We start from the raw sequence: 21370 nt of genomic DNA, 5'->3' as shown, positions 1-21370 counted from the left end.
GTGTGAAAAGTTAAGGAGACTTTGATTTCTTTGCAGATGAGTTTACAACACCCCACAATGTGAACATAAAAACACAATCAGCAGCTCAGTGGAAAATGAGAGCTGAGCAGAATTTGGCGCAAAGGTCACAAGGAACATCTTGACCAAGTAATTAGAAAATGGTCAGTCTTTTGTGGTCAGTTGTATTAGGCTAATGTCAAAACTGATTACTCTGATGCATTTGGAGATGAATAATCGTACACAAAACCCCCAAAAATGACAAGCACATGCCGTTCTGCACTCTGTGAGTGATAAAACAGGGTTTATTCACCAAAAAGCCTCCTTAAGACGTTGATTTACTGTTTTTGCCCCAGTATAACAATTCCACATGCCATTTATTTAGATTAGTCATGCCTAAAGTGTGGATCATGTGGACATTCAATATGGCCCAACAGAAAGTTTCCCCAGCAAAACACCCCTGGTCAAATTCCATGTTTTGTTGATTTAATAAGTGAATATAAGTTATATGTTCTCTACAGAGAGCACACTTAAATATATCATTTCTGCTAATCATAATGCACAATTTCTTTTTATTTGCAGTTTAACACACTGAAAATACATGAAATAATGTGAAATAAGGAAATAATAAATAATATGTTAAATTTAGTATCTAAACAGTGATTGTGCATGAAACATGCAGGAGTGTGTTCTCTGTAGAGGAGGTGTAACTTATTTACAAGTGGAACATAAATAAAACATGGAATTTCGGCAGGGGTGCACAAACTTTTGCATGCAATGGTGACTTTCATGTAGTATGGTAAAATAAATATCAAGTAAAAGACATTAAAGGAATCCAGTAAACAAGAAAAAGAAGTAGAAAAAGAACAGCAATAATATCTAATATGTGTTCTATAATTTGCATTTAGTATGATAAAATAATATAAAATAAGAGTTATGAAAGGAGTTAAATCACTAAAATAATAATAATAATAATAATAATAATAATAATAATGAGTAATCATCATCTGTAATATGTTTAATTGACATTATATGAGTTATAGTGATATTACTCAGATCACACTTTAGACTCTTGCTCTTCTCTGTTCTGACTCTGGATGATGTGGCATGTCAGAAAGCAGTGTGAGATTCCCCATCATGCTTTTAGACCTTGACCGAAGGTTTTAAATTCTGTTCCACCCACACGGCCTATAAAGCCTACAGTGATACCAGCTTTACAGCAGGATGATAGAGCAGTGATCAATCAGAGCCGAGTGCTGGAATATACAGCCATCGGCAGAGCTTCAGCAATAAAACTACAAGTGCACTGCAGAAAGAGGCAAAAGCAAACAGTCATAAACTCAACATAACTGACCGACATGAAAAACTCGGTTACAGTGCCCTGGAGTTTCAGAGTCATATTTACTTCCCATATTATTTCCAGCTTTCATGTGAATTCAGCTTAGTGTCAGTTTTGAGGATGTTTTTACATTTACATACTTTTGTGTTTACTTTTAGGCTTCATTTTATCTTTCATTTCCATTAATCACTCTGTTTGAAACACATTAGCTGTGAGTTCGCATCTACTGCTGCCATAAATTCAGCGAATACATCCTGCTGTTATCAAGGCTAAATCTCCTTCAGTGGTATAATTAGGTCAGACAAGCAGTAAGACATTTAAAAAATTGTCCTGCTGTTCTTTTAGGGTAGTAATAAGTTTGTACCAGTTGGGCCAGTGTGTGAAATGCTTAATAAAAACATAAAACAGTCATTAGCAAATTCTGTTTGACCTCTATTAAATTGAAAAACACAATATGCCATGTTTAACATTTTGAGCTTCATAGTTGTTTTTTGCTGTTGTAAATATGCCTGCAAAACATGTCAAAAAAGTTAGGAGAATGTTTACCACTCGGTTACTTTTCACCTTTCCTTTTAACAACACTTCATAAATATTTGGGGACTGAAGATACCAGTTGATCCAGATTTGCCATTCTTCAGTTATACCTCAGCTGCACAACTATGCTGGACATTTATTGTTGTATTTTACACTTCACCAAAGGCCACATCGTTTCAACAAGAGACAGGCAGGTCAGTCTAGCACCCGTGCTCTCTGATTACGCAGCCATACCATTGTAACAAACACAGAGGGTTTCTTGCAGTTGTCATGTTGAAATAAGCATGGACATCCCTGAAAAAGACAGTGTCTGAAAGGCAGCATGTGTTGCTCTAAAATGTGTACATATCAAACAGCATTAATGCTGCTTTCACAAATGTGCAAGCTACCCACTAATATACCCTGGTAAAATGTCAAACCTTGGCTTTTAAACTTTATGCTGGTAACATTCCGGGTGGCCCTTTACTTCTTTGGCCCTGAGAACACATCTTCCATTTTTATTTCCATAAACAGTCAAAAAGTTAACTCATCACTTAGACAGATAGAAAGATGGAGAGATGGATGAATGTGATTCCTGGTGATAGTAAAGCCAGGCACGGGACTTAATGTAACTGTTAGAATTAGTGAGTGGTCTTCTGCTGAGACTTTAGAGTCGTTAAGTACCTCTATTTATAGCCTCGCTAGACACACAGCCTTCAGATTATACTACAAACCTTTAGCTCCTCACTGCTGTAACACAGACTCTTACTGAAAATGTGCTGAATAAACAGAAAGATGTTACACTTTTATGTGATACGCTGTTTGAAGATGTGCACAGTGGAAAAATACTATTTTTGGTTTTTATTCAGCAATTTGTAATGAGAGGGGGTGAAGAATGTTGATCTCAAGGGTGAAAGTAGTTGGAATTTTAGAATGGAAAATTAGTGGGAAAGCTTTTCATTCCAGTGCATGTGTACTGTTTATCTGTAATTCAAATCATGGTTTACAGTCAGGTTTAATGTAATTGCATAAATGCTTAAATATGTAATATGTCTGTGTAAGAGTCTTGTTGCATTTATGTTTAATGATGGCTTACCTCTATGATGATGTAATATAATTACTTTATATTACAACACACACACACACACACACACACACACACACACACACACATATATATATATATATATATATATATATATAATTTAAATATTACTATAGCTACTATATAGCTACTTTGCTATCTCTGAGATTTTTTTTTGAATACGTGTTCAAAAGTATCCACGCAGTTCTTCTAATGAGTGAATTCAGCTACTTTAAGGTCCCCCATTGCTAGGACAGTTTGTAAAATCATCTTAGAAAAGTAAATCAATAAAAACACTGTATATGAACCTGAAGTCACAATATCTAATGCCAAGTGTAGGCTAGTGGGGTTTAAAGCCCCTCAGCATTAAATCAAATCAAATCATCCATCCATTTTCTAAGCTGCTTCTCCGTCAGGGTCGCGGGGGGATGCTGGAGCCTATCCCAGCAGTCTTCGGGCGGAAGGCAGGATACACCCTGGATGGGTCTCCAGTCCATCGCAGGGCAGACAGACAGACACTCACACACTCACACCTAGGGGCAATTTAGCACGTCCAATTGGCCTGACTGCATGTCTTTGGACTGTGGGAGGAAACCGGAGAACCCGGAGGAAACCCACGCAGACACGGGGAGAACATGCAAACTCCACACAGAGAGGACCCTGGTCGCCCGGCCAGGGAATCGAACTCAGGCCCTCCTCGCTGTGAGGCGACAGCGCTACCCACCACGGCACCGTGCCGCCCCAAATCAAATCAATCAATTACAATTACAACGGATGTTGTCACAAAGCAGCTTTACAGAATTTCGGAAAAGACAAAGTTTCAACAGGACTGTAAGAATGTATAGAAACCCCCTGGTGGTCAAGCCAGGGGCAACAGTGGCAAGGAAAAACTCCCTCAGAACTGAGGAAGAAACCTTGGGAGGAACCAGGCTCACCAGGGGGGACCCATCGTCCTCTGGTCAAACTACCTACAAGTGATTATACTAGTAATATTAATAGCAGTAATATTGGTATTAGCCCCTCAGCATTAGGCCGTGGAGCAGTGGAACTGCAAAACTAATCACCCATTAGTACCTGATCTTACCAATACTCTTGTGGCCAACTGCAATCAAATCTTCACAGCAGTATTCCTACATCTAGTGTGAAGCCTTCCTAGAAGAGTTGAGGCTGTTTCTGCAGGCAAAGGTGTACGAACTCACTGCTATGTACAAACTTTTATGCATTAAGTAGGCACAGTACAGACACATGTATTATTCTGTATCTTTCATATTCTGATCAACCGTATTTGTGTTAAACCTGTTAAACGGGACTTACTAAAGTTTATTGCTTGTGATCAGTATTAGGTGACTATCTGTGCACCTTCCATCAGCTTTAAAGGTGTATATGCTGTTAGTGTGAACATTGCGTGCGCTCAGCCTGATTCAGTGCTAATGAGATCACTGTAATTAATGCTAATTAGCTGGACAGCCTCGTGAAAGAAGGTGGCATCTTACAGAGGGATTAGAGTAGAGACAGGCCCTGGTGTGTAGAAGCAGAACCAGACTGTTTTCTCATTTGTAAATGTGCAAACAGTTCTGGAAACAGTGAATGAACTCTGAAATATTTAAGTGATATCGCACTGGTTGTGCTGAGGCTGCAGTAGGAGGTTCTTCTGACACAAAGCTGCCAATCACTTTAAACATTCTGCCGTAGCAAATTCCACAAACACAGCTTCCCCAAAATGGGCGAAGACACGCAGGCCAGCAAAACTGAGGCGGAAATTCAACATTTCCTACCAAAGTTCATATATGCCCACTACTCGGTTTCACTAGGTAGAAATGCGAGGTATAAATGTATAAATGCTTTATAAACTATCTGTGTAAAACAGGCTGTAGAGAGACTGTGTTGTGTATTTCAGTGCACACCACGGTTCTGCTCTGTTTCATGTGTTCGATGCGCTGCGTGTTGCTTTGAATGAAACAGGTTTATTTGAAATTGTTCATGGAAATTGTCTTGAAGAGGCTGTTTCATGTTGCATGGACTGAGCATTTTCATATAGTGTGACTGTATAAATCTTAGGCTTTGTCTATACGTGACAGACTATTCAAACTTACAGTGTGACCCACCAAACAGCAAGATTTCTAAAATCACAGTGTATGCCTGGATTTATAGGATGTTCAACTACAGCTGAAATGTACATTGCTCTCATTTATACTAACAGCTGCTTCATTCTAAGTAGTTCATTTATCATGTTATCAGGCTCATATCGGGGAGTACAAAAAAAAATGTACTTTGATAAAAATGCTATTGGTGGAGGGCTTCACGGTGGCGTGGTGGGTAGCGCTGCTGCCTCACAGCAAGGACAGCCTGGGTTCGAGTCTCCGGTTCCCTCCCGCAGTCCAAAGACATGCAGTCAGGCCGTTTGGACATGCTAAATTGCCCCTAGGTGAACATGTCTGTCTGTCTGTCTGTCTTTCCTGGTGGACTGGTGACCTGTTCAGGGTGTATTCTGCCTTTCACCCAATGACGGCTGGCATAGGCTCCTGTGGCCCAGAAGGAGAAGCGGCTTAGAAGATGTGTGAGGAAGGATCAGCTTGGTAAACCTGAAGTGGATCTTCCATCACTACAACAAACTATGCTTTGTTTTTAAGATTAATCTTAATTGATAACTAATATCCACCTTTATTCACATTACAGCAAAAGCTATTTGCTGCATTAGCTGTTGGTAGAGAAAAGTAGCCGTGCACTTACCATGAGAGACTTTGCACTATAAAGCACTTTTTATCAAAGGGATAGCTGTGGTCCTAAACATTGAATGGCTAAGCTGTGTTTGGATGTGCATCCCTGTGACAGAGTGGTGTGAAGCTGAAATGGTGAAGATAAAGCATCAGAGGATGTGATTATCCTGATGTGTCTGGCACAACTTCTGCAGGTAGACACTGCTGTTTTGACGCCGTGGCTAATGTTGTAATGGGATTGAGCTGGAGGCCTTATGGGTACATTGGCACTGAGGGTGTAACGACAGAATTAAGGTGAATTAAGGGTTATGGGCACAGGTCAGAGATTCAGGACATTCTGTTCTTGGGCCTAGTGTTGACTTACATGATATATGGTTGGGCTTCAACAAACTGAAAAGCACTACAGCGCTCTGTAATGCTTATAGGATCCACACAGTCATTCTGACAAACTGCAATGCAGTACAGGAAGTGTAGGGAGTGATATGTTTTTTGCTGTGGGTTGGGATCGTTATAGAAGTGATCTTTATAAAAAAATTCTATATTTATGGTCATCTTGTCATCATGTGCAGGTCAGTGCTGAAGATGCTGATGGTGGTCAGTTTGGAATGCTGCACTACTCATTTTCGGATGGGTACAACAGTGAAGACTCGCATCCTTTCTTCTTCATCAACGCCGTTACCGGAGACATCTGTATATCTCAGGACGTTGACCATGACGCAGGTCTGGTGACCTTTGACCTCTTAGTGAAGGCAGAAGACCAAGTGAGTACTGTTGTAATAATGAGCCTGTTGTAATAGAAAAAAGAAAATGATAGAACTATGTGACAGAAAAGTAGAAGACCATTTCAATCACTCACCTTTCCTTCTCCTCAGGGAGGTCTGTGGTCTCAGGCATATCTTCACATCGATGTGGAGGATGTGAATGATAACGCTCCGGTCTTTAATCCAGAGAAATACATCACGAGCGTAAGCAGCTACGCTCAGCCTGGAGCTGAGATACTTACCGTTATAGCCACTGACCACGACTCCGGTGAATATGGACAAATCACATATGAACTTTTACCTGGAGACTCCTCCTCTGTTTTCTCAGTCGACCAATCAACAGGTAAAGTGGAAGTCAGCTTTGCTTAAACAAAAATATTTCTCAAGGGCAAATCAGTGACTTTGATTTTCAGTGAAGTTCCTGATGCCTTGAATTTCCTTGTGGCAGGAAGTTTTAACTTTAGACTAGAATGTTGAATTGGCTGGTTTTTGTCTGGGCGAGAGGAATCTATAATTTAGTTATGAAGCAAATTATTGTAGTTACTGAAATATTCATAGCAGCTAATAATTACGTTCTGAATAATTCATTGTAGATACTGAATATTTTATATTAGATTCTGAATGATTTATAGCAAATACTGAATATGTTAGTATTTCCTAACTATGACTAAATAACTCATGATAGGTATTGAAAGTAGTTACTGAATAATACATAGTAGATTCTGACTGGTTCATAGTAGATACTGAATCCTTCATAGTAGATGCTGAATAATTCATTGTAGATGCTGAATAATTTATAGCAGACACTGAATAATTAATAGAAGAAGCTGAATAATTCATAGTATACACTCACCAGCCACTTTATTAGGTACATATTTGCTTGTTAACACAAATAGCTAATCAGCCAATCACATGGCTGCAACTCAATGCATTTAAGCATGTAGAGGTGGTCAAGACAACTTGCTGAAGTGCAGACCGAGCATCAGAATGGGGAAGAAAGGTGATTTCAGTGACTTTGAACGTGGCGTGGTTGTTGGTGCCAGACGGGCTGGTCTGAGTATTTCAGAAACTTGATCTACAGGGATTTTCACACACAACCATCTCTAGGGTTTACAGAGAATGGTCTGAAAAGGAGAAAATATCCAGTGAGCGGTCAGTTGTGTGGATGAAAATGCCTTGTTGATTTGAGAGATCAGAGGAGAATGGGCAGACTGGTTTGAGATGATAGAAAGGCAACTCAAATAACCAACCAAAATCTCTGAGGAATGTTTCCAACACCTTGTTGAAAGTCTGCCATGAAGAATTAAGGCAGTTCTGAAGGCAAAAGGGGGTCCAACCTTTTACTAGCAAGGTGTAACTAATAAAGTGATCGGTGAGTGTATATTGAGTAATTAATAGTATATTCTGAATAATTCATAGCTAACACTTAATAATTAATAGAAGATGCTGAATAATTCATAGCATATAGCAAATAACTCATAGAAGATGCTGAATGATTCATAGTACATACTGGATAATTCATAGCAGACACTGAATAATTCATAGAAAATGCTGAATAATTCATATTATATAATGAGTAATTCATAGTGTATGCTGAATAATTCATAGTAGATGCTGAGTAATTCATTGCAGACACTGATTAACTCATAGTAGTTACTGAATAGTATTTATGGAATAATTCATAGTGGATACTGTATAATTCGTAGTAAATCCTGAGATGCCCCTGAATATGTAGTATTTATACCTCAGTCTTTTGTTGTTGTCATCTTATGTATTTACTGTGAAACTTAAGCGTGTCCAAAATCATGAGTATTAAAGACGCTAATCCGCCTGAGCAGATGATTCTTTAACAGGCGTTAGTGCCCCCGGTGGCCTGTAAGAGTCAATGAGCTCTTTCGCTTCATAAGCTTGGTACACTAATCCCTACTCTTATCTCCCATCAGGAGGGTGGGGCGTGTTAGAAAGGGGGTTGAGAAAGACTCTTTTTTTAAGCTTTACTGGACAGAGTAATACATAGTACTGTCTCGCTTGGATGTATTAATGGCCCCTTTATTGAATAATGTCCACGCATGATTTTACAGATTTAAATATTCACAGATGTGTTTATATTTAATTTTCATATTATTGATTTTATTTTATAACATGCTTGTCAAAGGTTTGGGAACCACTTGTGCTCTTTAGATTTTTGTTTTACATTTATTAGGCAGGAAAAAATTGGATTAAAAATAAAAGCAGCTTCATGTTCATGTTCACTGAAGTGTCTTCCTTGTTATGAGGAGCAGGTTTGTTGAAATAATGATTTGATTGTGAATTTGTGTCTGGAGCTAGAGTTCTAGGATGTGAACATAACTGAGGTGTGATCAACCAAACTGCAGAGTTACTATTACCTAAATGGTATTGTCTTATTGTAAGGCTACCTATGAAGTGCTTTCATCTTACACTTAATAATATTATTTAAAAGCAATGCTTGAGTATTTGTGAAAAGCTTATGTCAGTTGGCAAGATAGTGTAAGATGTTTTATGAAGTGAATGGCAGTAAATTGACAGACTTGTGTCCCATGTATAACACTGTTATGATTCATTATTTAGAGGTGATGGACCTTATAAGGCTGAGTACTAGTTAAGAGCATCATCAATCAGTTTTAAGGTTCTGATGCCATCAAATATATATTTTCACCAGGTTTTGTCTATATAATTCAGGTTGAGATGTAATGAGATGTAATCATTCTGAGTGATTTGATATGAAATGGTTCATTGAAGAGACTATACTATACTGGCTCCACTGTAAAAAATCTGAATCAGTAGGTTTCTCTAGAATGAACTGTTTAATATCAAACCAGTCTGAATAACTTTTAACATCTCAACCATCTAGCAGCATAGCAAATGAACTTTGCAAAGCTCTGTTCTTGTTTTCGGTCAAAAATAAAATTCCGAAGATCCGAAGTGAGACGTATGAGCAACAGTAAAACAGAACAGAAGCTAAACCAACACAACGGAGTGCAACTAAGGGACAAAGTTTCTGCATAATTCAGTGGGTCAGATAGAAACATAGTCATTCAAAGTGGGTTAGTGTGAAATGCACAGTTCTAGATAAATATATTCAAAATTGTTTACAGTGGTGGTGATAGGAACCAGGGGTTGCCATGTCTACAACACATATATAAACATTTTCATCTAAAACTACCAATGAACCTGCACATCTGCTGAGATGATAATGGTAAAACAGTGGGAAATCAGTCTTCTTTGCCTCACAGTACCCTCTATATACCATGTATGTATATGTACACGAATACATTTTTAAAATGTGCACTGTCAACCAAAAGCTTATGTCAAAATAAGGCAGCACAGTCATAACCATTTCATATAATAACTTTCTGTAAGGGAACTTTTAGAGGTGGAAGTCTGGTTCTTCTCACCATAACTGTGAACAGCGTGAGCATTTCACTCTAAAACACTCGGAATGACTTTGTTTATATCTTAAACATTTAATTATGCAGAAAAGTAAAAAATCTATTTCCTCTTTAAGGGATTGTTTTATACATATTTTACAAGTAAATACCAGTGGAGGACAAAGTATAAAATCCTGTACTTGAATGAAAGTATAAAGATTCTTGATAAATAAATGACTTGAGTGTAAATAGAAGCAAATATACTGTGAGTTATCACAGGTATTTTAAAGAACCATTTATTATTAATTCCTTTGTGCATTTAAAAAACAAGCGACAGTTGTCTCTGCAGTGACACACCTGCTTGATAGAACCTGTACTTTTGCACTGTGTCTGAGCTATAAATATATAAATGCAGTAAATCTCTCGCTTTTAAGTTCCATTGCTTGGGAATGATGCTTCATTACAGTATTATAACTGTGATTCTCTATTACTTTAGCTGAAGGCCCCTTATGTCAATACAATGTGATTTACATAAAACATCTTATGTCTTGTGATTACTGGCATATATATTCAAGCATTTCTTTTCAAATAAACTGTTAAATGTGTGTACACGTGCTGTGAAGTTGCTATGTAGAATAAATTAAACGTCAGTATGTATGGTATGTGTCATTCAGTATTGCCTCACCAGTATTGCACTAAATCTTATTTACTAAGCTGACATTGTGATTGCACCATCTGTCCAGTTCTGGCAGCTAACATGCTAACGAGCCTTCCCTGGGTGAGGCTTCTAAATCCTTGCAGGCCCACTCACTCAGATTTTAAGGTAAATTTAGGTGAGAAAAATTAGCAGGGTCCACACCATCTGCCTATGTGGGGGGCCTAAAGCCCACCACTGATCACAGGATCACCTCAGTCACAGCAGATCACTGGTCTTTATTCTGCACAGTTTTCAGTGCTGTGTTGATGAGTTTCTCAAATTATGCTAAGTGATAAACTTGTTTTTTGTATTGTAATAAATTTCATCACAATGCATATTTTTTTTAAGTACATGGATGTGGTCATTACTTAAAATAACACTGAACAAGTGCATGTTTCATTATAGTGTTTTCGTATGTGTTTTGTGTAGGTGTTGTCTCTCTGTCCTCTCCCCTCTCTACGCTTGGCAGTAGCAGTGTGAAGCTGGCCATTTCTGCTCATGATGGTCAGGGTCTGTCCGCTCTCCAGCCTGCTGACATTACCATTAACATCCTGCACAGTGACCATGCGGCTGCACTCTTCCACAAGTCCCACTATAGCTTCTCCATCCCTGAGGATGCACCTGCAGGCACCTCTGTGGGCACCGTACAGGCCATCAAACCACCCAGTGAGTCTCCACAGCATCTGTCCTTCTACTGTTCTGGTTTTATTTACGGTACCAAGGGTGTAAATCTCTGACTTCACAACAATTCAATTCTGAATCGTTAGGAAATGATTCAGTGAACATTTTACCATTGGGAATGGTTCGCTCATTTACTCATTCACAGTTTACTGCTGTAGGCCAATTTTCTGGACATAGATTAAGGCTAGTCTTTAACTAAATTGCAGTGCCAATGATGAATAAATATTGGAACTACTGTTTAGTCTAGACTATGGTTTAATCTAGATCTAGAAAACCAGCCCACTGCATTTGCCGTATAGTGAACAGCCTGGATTTATCCTTGCAAATTAACAGTGTAAAAGATATATTGTCAACAAATGAACAATACTACAACATGGATAATACATTATATAGTGCACTACATATTTCACTAATAGGAGGTGCTTCTCAAGGCAGCTGATCAGTTAATTATACTCAATTACTTTGGTACAAATAGAACTAAAAGACACTGAATACCTAAATGTTTCTAGAAGAAATGTTTAGGATTTTATTTTGTTGTTAAATGTTGTTGAATCACCACCTTCAAATCGATGCATTAAAATGCAACAATGCACTTTTATTCCTCTATACACTACCAAAGGTTTTAATAAATGTAGACCTAGTCATGAATGGTTTCCTTCTGTTTACTTGTAATAATAATGAAGACATCTAAACTATAAAATAAATCACAATAATAATCAAATAAAGAGCAATTAATATATCAAACAACCTGTGAAAATGGGCTGTCAAGCAGTCACCGTCAATAGCTGCTGTATAAAGAAGCAAAACACCCAGCTGAAGTTAGCTGATCTTAATAGAAAAGTGTCGGGTGTTATTCTGAACTCCAACATATGACAGTTAGCTTTTATACTGTTTCTTCAGCGGTGGTGCTAATACTCCATCTCGTTCAGCTAACCCTGTGCAATGGTCAGCTGCGAGCTGCTGCTGGTCAGTATTTTTTTGACTGGGCTATAAGTGATGCTTCTAACTGGATAAAAACATGTCTCATAAGCATCATCTGCCCTTCATTTTGCCGCGGTAATGTGATTCTCTTTAATAACAGAAAAGCAAAGTAAACTATAAACATTATTTCCAGCATGTCTATCTCGTTTCCGACCAAAACCACTTGAACACAAATCAAGTTGGACTTACGACCTCCCAAATTGTACAAAGGAACTTCAGAGGAGGACGTTAGTGCTGCATTAGCATCGTACGCTGTCTCTGGACTCCTCTACCTTCAGTAAGAGAGGCAAAAAATTTGGCACAAAATTACATTTACACATGTTCCATGTTGCACCTTATTCCTGGAGGAATGTAATTTCACTCCACTGTGTACTTTTACATAGATGGAAGGACAATAAAAGCCTCTTGACTTGACTTGACTTGATGTAGTCAGTCAGCCAAGACTGCCAAGCCAAGACAAGCCAAGACAAGTGTCTGAGGTTTGCTTCTTTACTTGTAAAGGACAAAAGTAGCAGCTGCAAACTGTCCATATTTATATGTAAGAGTGTGACAGTGTCAGAATCCACATAGACTGTTTAAGTCTACTGGAAACCGCAACTCCTTGAGGCACATATGATGATTTAGGGATGCAATTAGCATGATAATTAGCATGCTAATAACCTTCTATTACTTGTTAGCTACATTAGCCTCATCTCTCCAGTGCTAAAACAAAAGAAGATAACATCTGTCACAACATAACATGTCTTGACATGCCACACCAAAACATGTCTTGGAGGATCAACTTGGGGAAGGGAAAGGTGAGAAAACTGGGCGAATTTTTGATGAACTATAGCTTTATTACCTTAATAAAGCGAGACTGGAGTTGTGAGCATTTGGCGAAAAAGGGTGACAGAAATGTCCGACTGGTGTCTCTTTAAACTGATGGACGGTTTTTTTGAGTGTGTTTCTCTACAGTTACTTCAAGATTATTGCACATGTATTAGTATTTACGCTTGGTAGACAGTCATCTGAGGTTGTGATTTAGCTGATTAGTTCGTTCTTTGTCCCTCCGTATGTTTTGGGGGGAGGGAGCAGATCTTTTAATTGTGAGCAGATTTACCTTTACTAACCTTTTAAACCTGAGATTCCACACAATAGTATCGGACAGTTACACTCAGTGCAAAGAGCTGTGCAGATAAGTGATGCAGTGATAGAATCACTGTAAAAAAAAAAAAAGATTTTTAATTTTACAGTGGAAATCCTGTTGTACTATTGTACACATTGCTGAAAATATGGTACATTATATGTCAGGTTACATTTTTTCAGGTTAAAATGTTGGATTTTACATTGTTTAGTGGTTATCTGAAAGCAAAATAATATTTGCCTACACAAACATATTTTAAAAATTCAGAAAATAGTTATTTAAAAATGTTTAAATAGTCATAACCTTTAATTACAGTGGGGTAAAACCACAGTTATATTGTGAACATACAGTTATGAGCCATACATTACAAAAACAGGGGTGCAGAAAAAAACAATACACAATACACTGAACAGCTATATTTAGTACAATATTGTAATTTTATAGTATGAATACAGTAACTGTTGAAATTGCTGCCAGTAAAGTACTGTAATATAACCGTTAATCCCTGTTTAACAAAACAGCACAGATCAGCAAGCATTTCATACTGTTCAAAGCTAGTCTATGTTGGTTTATTCTGGCCTAGTGCTGGTTTAGCTGGTCACCCCAACATGATAATGCTAGATGATCAGCATACCAATATCAAAACACAACATATGCTGGTTTTCCTGGTGACCAGTGAAATGACCAGTGAGTGGAAGTACAAGGTAAGTGAATCTAATAAAGTGGCCAGGCAGTGGTATTACAACGTAGGTGTTTTTAATAAAGTGGCCAGTGAGTGGAAGTACAAGGTAGGTGTTTCTGATAGTGAAGTAACAATTTTGATAGTATTGATGCATTCATGTTTATTGATAATGGATATAAATATTTTCTATGCAGATTCAGTGGAGATTCTTTCATATCACATCTCTTCTGGAGACCCCCAGGGTCTGTTCTCTGTGGATTCCCAAACTGGTGTCATCTCCACCAGCCAGGTTTTGGATCATGAGTCCCTGCCCTATATCATGTTGACCCTGCAGGCCCACACAGGCAGCTTACCCATCTACAGCAGCACTCAGGTCAACATTAGCATCACAGACACCAATGATAACCCTCCAGTCTTTCCAAAGACCTCAGATCTAATCACTATATCCTACAATACTCCTCCTGGGACTATACTCTTCCTTGCACATGCTCATGATGCTGACAGTGGCACAAATGGACAGATCCGTTATTCTTTGCGCTCCCAGAGTGAAATATTTGCAATCCATCCTCGGCTAGGGATGCTAACGCTAAATAATGACATCTCGAGAGATGCTAACCGGAGATATAAGCTCAATGTGGTGGCAGAAGATGAGGGAAGTCCTTCGCTAAGTTCTTCGCTCAGTCTGGTGGTGGAGCTTGATTCCTCACCTCCAGCAGAGGAAACCTTAGCTTTTGAGACTTTGGTCTACCAGGTGGAAATTGGAGAAAGCGCCCAGAGGGATGCTAGAGTGATTCAAGTGCGTGCTCATGCTAGCAAGACCTGGCATGGCTCAGATTTTAGCAGATTAGCTCAAGGTCTCACCTATACTTTGGAGCCTCTCTCCAAACCAGCACCATTCCTCCTTCACCCTGACACTGGCTGGCTTTTTGTGGCTCAAAGCCTTGATTACGAGTCAGAACCTAGCTACCGGTTCAATGTTCGTGCCACGGCTCGTGATGAGAGTACTAATCTGACTGCCACGGCCATGGTGGTGGTCATGGTTCAGGATGAGAATGATAACGCACCAGTGTTCAGCAGGGACAGGTACTTTTTCAGTGTCCCAGAGGGATCCACCCCACACGGCCTGATTGGGACAGTGAAAGCTACGGACAGAGACGCGAGGAAAAATGGACAGCTGTCCTACATCCTGCTGTCGGATGGGAAGCACTTCCGCATCAATTCTAAGACAGGTTTGAGAGAGCTACGTTATTACTCTTTAATTCTGAAAAATATGTGAATGTCAGGCTTCTCAAAATGTTTTTAAATTTCCATGTTTTCTTTGTCACCTTACTATATTGGCATTCAGGCCTAAAGATTGGCCCAATAAAGCACTCCCTACTACTAGTGCACCCACAGATGTAGTTAATAAATACAGACATGATATTCTGTACCCCTAAGGTCATCAACCTTTAAGATACATTAACAGAAAAGCCTTTAAACCACAAAATGTCACCTTAGAGACTACTGCAGCATTGCTGTAGGATTTGAGTAGACAATAACTGAAGGAACACCTGATAAAAGCCATACCTCTGTAGTAAATCCACAGCTCACACTTCTTATGATATACAGTTTATTTACTCCTGTTTGTTTTCTTTTGTCCCCAGAAGGATGAGCGGCTTAGAAAATGTGTGCATGTGTGTGTTTTCTCTTGTCCTTCTGTCCTTCTTGTTTCTCTATTTCTCTGTTCACTCTCCATCTTTCATTCCCTCTCTGTCTCTTTTGTTTAGGTGAGATCATTAACTGGGTGGCTTTGGATCGTGAGGAACGTTCCTGCTACACTCTGAGAGTTTTGGTGACTGACCATGGCCATCCTCGTCTCAATGCCACCACAACCGTCCACATCCTGGTGTCTGACATCAACGATAACCCACCTGAGTTCACTCACCTGCCCACAAACAAGGAGCTGAATGTGCAGGTTCCCACTGTTTACTTCATTTCCTCTCTAACAGCAAACAAGAGTGTGTAAAGAAATGTGAATGTTGCTAACACGGTGACACTGAGCTAACTGGCAGCTGTTAGCTCATATTCACTGTTAAGCATGATGTACTGACTGTGCAACTGAGGTTTGTAGGTAAGTTCTACAGAACTAGAAAGAAGTTTTTAGAGACTTTGTACTTTTACTCATACTAGCCACCATTGTTATATATCAACACTGCCCAAAGCAGCTCTGTGAGAATGTTTGATTTGGCTCATCAAGGAAGAAGTTACCTTAAGCCCACCCCTACTCCACCCTAAGAGTGAACAAATACATTTTTATTCTGTATATAAAGCTAGTTTTAGTACCAAAATATATTATAAAAATATAAAATATAAAATACTTCTCCCACATCCTTTATTTGTTTATTGTTATGTCTATTTGACCCTCAGCCCACCACAAAACGTATTTCATTGCCTCCACCAAGACAGATATGTTTGTGCACAAGTTATGTAGAAAAGACAAAGTATGAAAGTATTTTAAATATGACTGAAACTAAATATCATACATTTGTTAATGAATGAGTATTTAAACTGATAAATGTTTATATAAATATTGTTATGTACATTACTGTAGATATCACTTTACTGAAGATAGAATTTTTATAATTGTATAATGATAGTTTTATATTTAGTTTCTGCTTATTTGATATGTTTGACATAAACTATACAATGTGACCAAAATTTTGCGCTGGCCACATTTTACGTTTGTTTCATATTTATTTAAAGTATGTTGAATTCAGCAAAGAAAGAAGCTGTACAAGAAGCTGTGAGTTTCACTTGTTCACTTAATTTTCCTTAGAAAATGAACAATTAACATGGAACTTGACCAGGGTGCCCAAACTTTTGCATATGTCTGTACATGTTTAGAATGAAATGGATTGGTCCTTAGGATATAAAGTGTTTGTGTTCTGCAATTATGTGTGGTTGAGGATAACAGCATGTTAACCTTACAGTCCTTAATTTGCACAAATGAGCAGATTTACTAAGTAAATGACTCATAAAATGACTGAAAAAGTGTAACACCATCCTGTTTTCCTGTGTGGTCAGGTGTGGTCAGGCCTTGCAGTGGGGTCAGTGGTCACCAGCATGTTTGCTAAGGATCGAGACGCTGGAGAGAATGGAACTGTTACGTTCTTTTTGATTTCAGGTAGACTAAGATGTGCATGCTCCTTTAGAAAATCCAGCATAGACCAGCGTACCTGGTCAGCAACAAAACCAGCACATAGACTTCATCAGTAGGATTTATGTTTATAACATATTTTTTTCATCATTGTTTGCATAAAAATTTGCATATTTTCAACGCCTCACCCCAAGTGTAGTAGTAGTTTGTTGTCTGAAATTTGCTTCTTTAGCTGGCGCTACAAGGCTAATGTAGCCATGTACCAGTACCAGTACTAGAAATCTTTAAAAATAGGCAAAAGTTATTAGATAACTTGAATTTTAGTCCATACTTTAATCCATAAGTGTGTCATACAATGTAAGGAACCACATAATAAAGTATATTAGCAATTACTGAACAACTCCACAGGCAAGTATATGATGACTTATGTCTATATGATGATGTATGCCTACTTACCACAAGGGGGAGGCAGTGTGTGTGTTGCAGATGCAGTGAAGTGGTGTGTGTGAATCAGGTTTAAACATTTCATTAACTTGATATTTCTTTCACTTCCAGTTTTTTGGGGGCGCTCTCGTTTTGATTTTTATTCAAACTTTCTCCTCATTCCAAATTTTGCTTCAGGCTATCCGGTATGGTTAACTATGAAACAACCCTGATGAAGAAACTAGTAGGATTATGCTTTAACATTTCAGACACTCTTCACACATTCATTTTTAAGCATTGCTTCAATCAGACGTTAGTCCTAATCTTTTTACTTGAATTTATGTTAAGGAATGATACTTTAATCTGAGCCTTAAGTTGTGGTGGTTGGTTAGTGTAGTGGTTAACACCTTTGCCTTTTATGCTGTAGACTGGGGTTCAATCCCACACCAGGGCAAGCACCCTACACTATACCAATAAGGATCCTTGGGCAAGACTCCTAACACCACCTTGGCCCACCTGTGTAAAATGATCAAATTGTAAGTGGCTCTGGATAAGAGCGTCAGCCAAATGCTGTAAATGTAAATGACTTAGGCATGCAGTTAGCACTATGTTAATTGCTCCCCTTTTCTCATTAGCTTCATTTTGCTGTGGGCAACATAATCATAAAACCATGATAAGCATCATAACGTTTAGTTTTGGAGGATTGACATGGTGGAACAGACAACAAAGAGCCAGCAGAGCCACATTTTAAGAACGGTATCAAAAACTATGAATATAACGTTTTTTATTTAGATTGCAGGATTATTCTGTGCTCTCCTTTGTAATAAAACATGCAGATCAGTGTTCTTTTGGTACTGACCATGTTAATGATATGCTTAGAAAATCATATTGTGGTGTATTTCAGCACCATAACAGTGAAAAGAAATCATGTTGCCCAACCCTAGCTACATTGGTCTTGTAGCTCCAGTGCTTAAACTGCATACCTCAGACAGCAAACAGCGCATTTAAAGTAAGAGGGGAGTTGAGGCTGAAATAATGTTTGAAAACCATTTATTGTGTGTCTGAGGCCTTTCTGCACTCCAAAATATGTTCTGATCATATGTATTACATAACAGTATTGTGTGTTTTATGTAATGTCCGCTGTTAAAAGTATCGTTTTATTATTCCCCTTGTAGATGGTGAAAAGGGTCATTTTGAAATAGACCATCAGAGCGGCGATATCAGAGTTACAACAGGATTTCTTTCAGACCCCCACACCAATTACACCCTCACTGTGGTTGCCAAGGACAATGGCCCCACACCCCTGCAGCAAAGGGCACTAGTTCACATACAGGTGAAGTTTCTGGAGCTCAGTAATGCATTTCATGATTCTGAGGCTAGACTGAATATATAGTATGTCTACAAAACCAGGCAGACCCTAGTAATTTTGCCAGTTTTTAAACATTATGGAACACATATATACTCTGTTGGTCCTTTAGCAGGGACAGTACTTGTTTATCAGCATCACTGTTTCATAATGAAGGTGTGCCAGAATTGTTTCATCCATGTCAGTGTCTCATGCTGAGGGAAGCTGTAGCATTATCTTTGCTTAGATTGTATTATGTTTGATTTATTTCAGGTACACGCTTCACGAAAACAAAGTGGTTTTCTGGGCCTCAGGCATTTCACTGTGAGAGAGAACGCTAAGCTGGGAACTGTGATTGGTTCACTCCGCTTTTCTGGAACAGTTAACAAACAGCTACGCTACTCTGTTGTCGAGGGTGATGGGAGTTTACACTTTGGCATTGACTCAGCCAATGGCAACCTGTATGTGGCGCAGCCCCTGGATTACGAAGCAACGCAGCGCTACTTCTTAGTGATCCGAGCAGAGGCTCCACCCACTGTGAATGCCAGTATGCTAGTGGCTGTTAGTGTTGATGATGTCAATGACCACGCCCCTTGGTTCCCTGGCAATGACAATGTTGTGGTGTTCGGTGTTCAGGAGGACGTTGCCGTGGGAACTTCAGTGTATGCCTTTAATGCGCGTGATGGGGACAACAGTCTCCAGAACAGTGTGATTTGTTATTCAATGACCTTTGACTCTGACTCTTCTATAGAGGAGATGCCATTCAGCATTGACCCTCACACTGGTGTTGTCACGTCTACTGCACAGTTGGATCGAGAACGCATCCAAAGCTTTGCGTTTACCATCACCGCCAGAGACCAGGCCAAAAACCCAGATGACCAAAAACACTCCTCAGTAACAGCTCAAGTTTTTATAATTGACATCAACGATAATAGCCCTGCTTTCGTTGCCATAGACACAATTCATGTGTCAGAGGACGTGGAGGTTGGAAGCCTTCTTTTCCACTTGCTGGCCACAGATGAAGATGAGAGGGAAAACAGTCATGTGACCTACAGTCTTATCGGTGGAAACGAAGATGGACACTTTCGTTTAGAGAGAACAGGTACAGCATAAATCAGCAGGGCTGCAACAATTAATAGTTGTCATCGGGATTGGCCATATGGCAAAACTAATATTGCAATACTTCATGACACTTTAATGTTACAAAATACATCATTATATTTACTTTTTTGAGATTTGATAAAACAACAGAGAATAAAGAACCTGTAGTGCCATTTTTAAAAAAAAACCTTCTTGCAACATCTTTCATTTATTTCACATTTGTTTCAAATGTTTCACAGCCTGCACTGCATTAAATTTAATTGTGATCACTGACAAAGCACCGAAGTGGTCAGTGTTCTTGGAGGTCTGACAATAAACACATTATGAATAGAATTCAAAACCATTAGCCAACTGTGTTTGCACACAGAGGAATTAGACCTCTGCATTTAACCCATCTGTGCAGTGAAACACCCACATACACACACTGGTGAACACACACTAGGGGGCATTGAGCACACTTGCTCACGGGCACTTCAGTCACGTACTGTTGGCTGAGGGGATCAAACCGGCAACCTTACGATCACAAGGTTGGTTCCCTAACCTCCAGCCCACGAGTGCTTAGCATACCGAAATATTGCGACATAATGTATCACAATAATGATAAATATTGTCATGTTGCCCAAAAGTAAGTTATCAATGATATTGATTGGTGGAAAAGAAGTTTAGCCATTGTTTATTATAATGAAACATCTTTATAATCTATTATTTTATTTCATCACTGTCCAAAAAAACATGAATTGTTTTTTTCAACATTTTTTTTCTACATCTTTTGAGCACAGCAGCTGTTGTTTACATTATGTGAGAATTTCATGATCAATGGATCAATTAGAAGTGCTCCAAAATCACATGGAATAAAATCTCTTTACACTAACGTACATTAAAAGTTAAGAACATTTTTGCTTTCCACTGTAAATTTCCTATTACATGAAGATACATGTTTGCTTTTTGGACAGTGGCAATTTTCTATAATCCTCTATAATGTTTATATGATCCACACAGTCATTCTGACAGATTGCAATATTTAAAAAAACATAATATTGTTGTACTAATGGATCTAATGATGGCAGCCAAAAATAACTGAAAATGGCAAAATAGTTAGTCAATAAATCAAATATTAGGTCAATCACTTATAGAAATCTTAAGTTGCAGTCCTACACAAATGATCAGTAACAACATATGCTAACATTAGTAAAGCTGAATCACGTACTATGTCTTATGTACAGCATAGCCTCAAATGTACATATATTGCTCAAGCTTTTCTTGAAACTGCTTTATATTTTTATACAGTATTCAAAATCTCACAATTCGTTTCATCATACATTCTTCCCCCAAACAATTTCTCATGCATTCAGTGATATCTCTTCCATGATAGTGGATTAAATTTTGTATGTTTATTTCTAT

At 38.6% G+C, this 21370-nt stretch overlaps 1 protein-coding gene across 1 annotated transcript in view; it reads left to right on the top strand.

The window, feature by feature from the left end:
• dchs2 (dachsous cadherin-related 2) overlaps positions 1-21370 on the top strand; it is a 43150-nt gene that overhangs the window by 5994 nt on the left and 15786 nt on the right. Inside the window, exons 3-10 of the mRNA XM_017713540.2 lie at positions 6220-6411; positions 6523-6754; positions 10927-11163; positions 14159-15193; positions 15731-15918; positions 17028-17127; positions 18699-18856; positions 19142-19970. Of these exons, the coding sequence (XP_017569029.2) occupies positions 6220-6411; positions 6523-6754; positions 10927-11163; positions 14159-15193; positions 15731-15918; positions 17028-17127; positions 18699-18856; positions 19142-19970 (2971 nt within the window). The remainder of the gene's footprint in view (positions 1-6219; positions 6412-6522; positions 6755-10926; positions 11164-14158; positions 15194-15730; positions 15919-17027; positions 17128-18698; positions 18857-19141; positions 19971-21370) is intronic.

This window comes from Pygocentrus nattereri, chromosome 22 (assembly GCF_015220715.1).
Source record: "Pygocentrus nattereri isolate fPygNat1 chromosome 22, fPygNat1.pri, whole genome shotgun sequence".
Taxonomy (NCBI): domain Eukaryota; kingdom Metazoa; phylum Chordata; class Actinopteri; order Characiformes; family Serrasalmidae; genus Pygocentrus; species Pygocentrus nattereri.
Note: the sequence above shows the minus strand (reverse complement) of the source record. Positions and strands in the feature narration are given on the sequence as shown.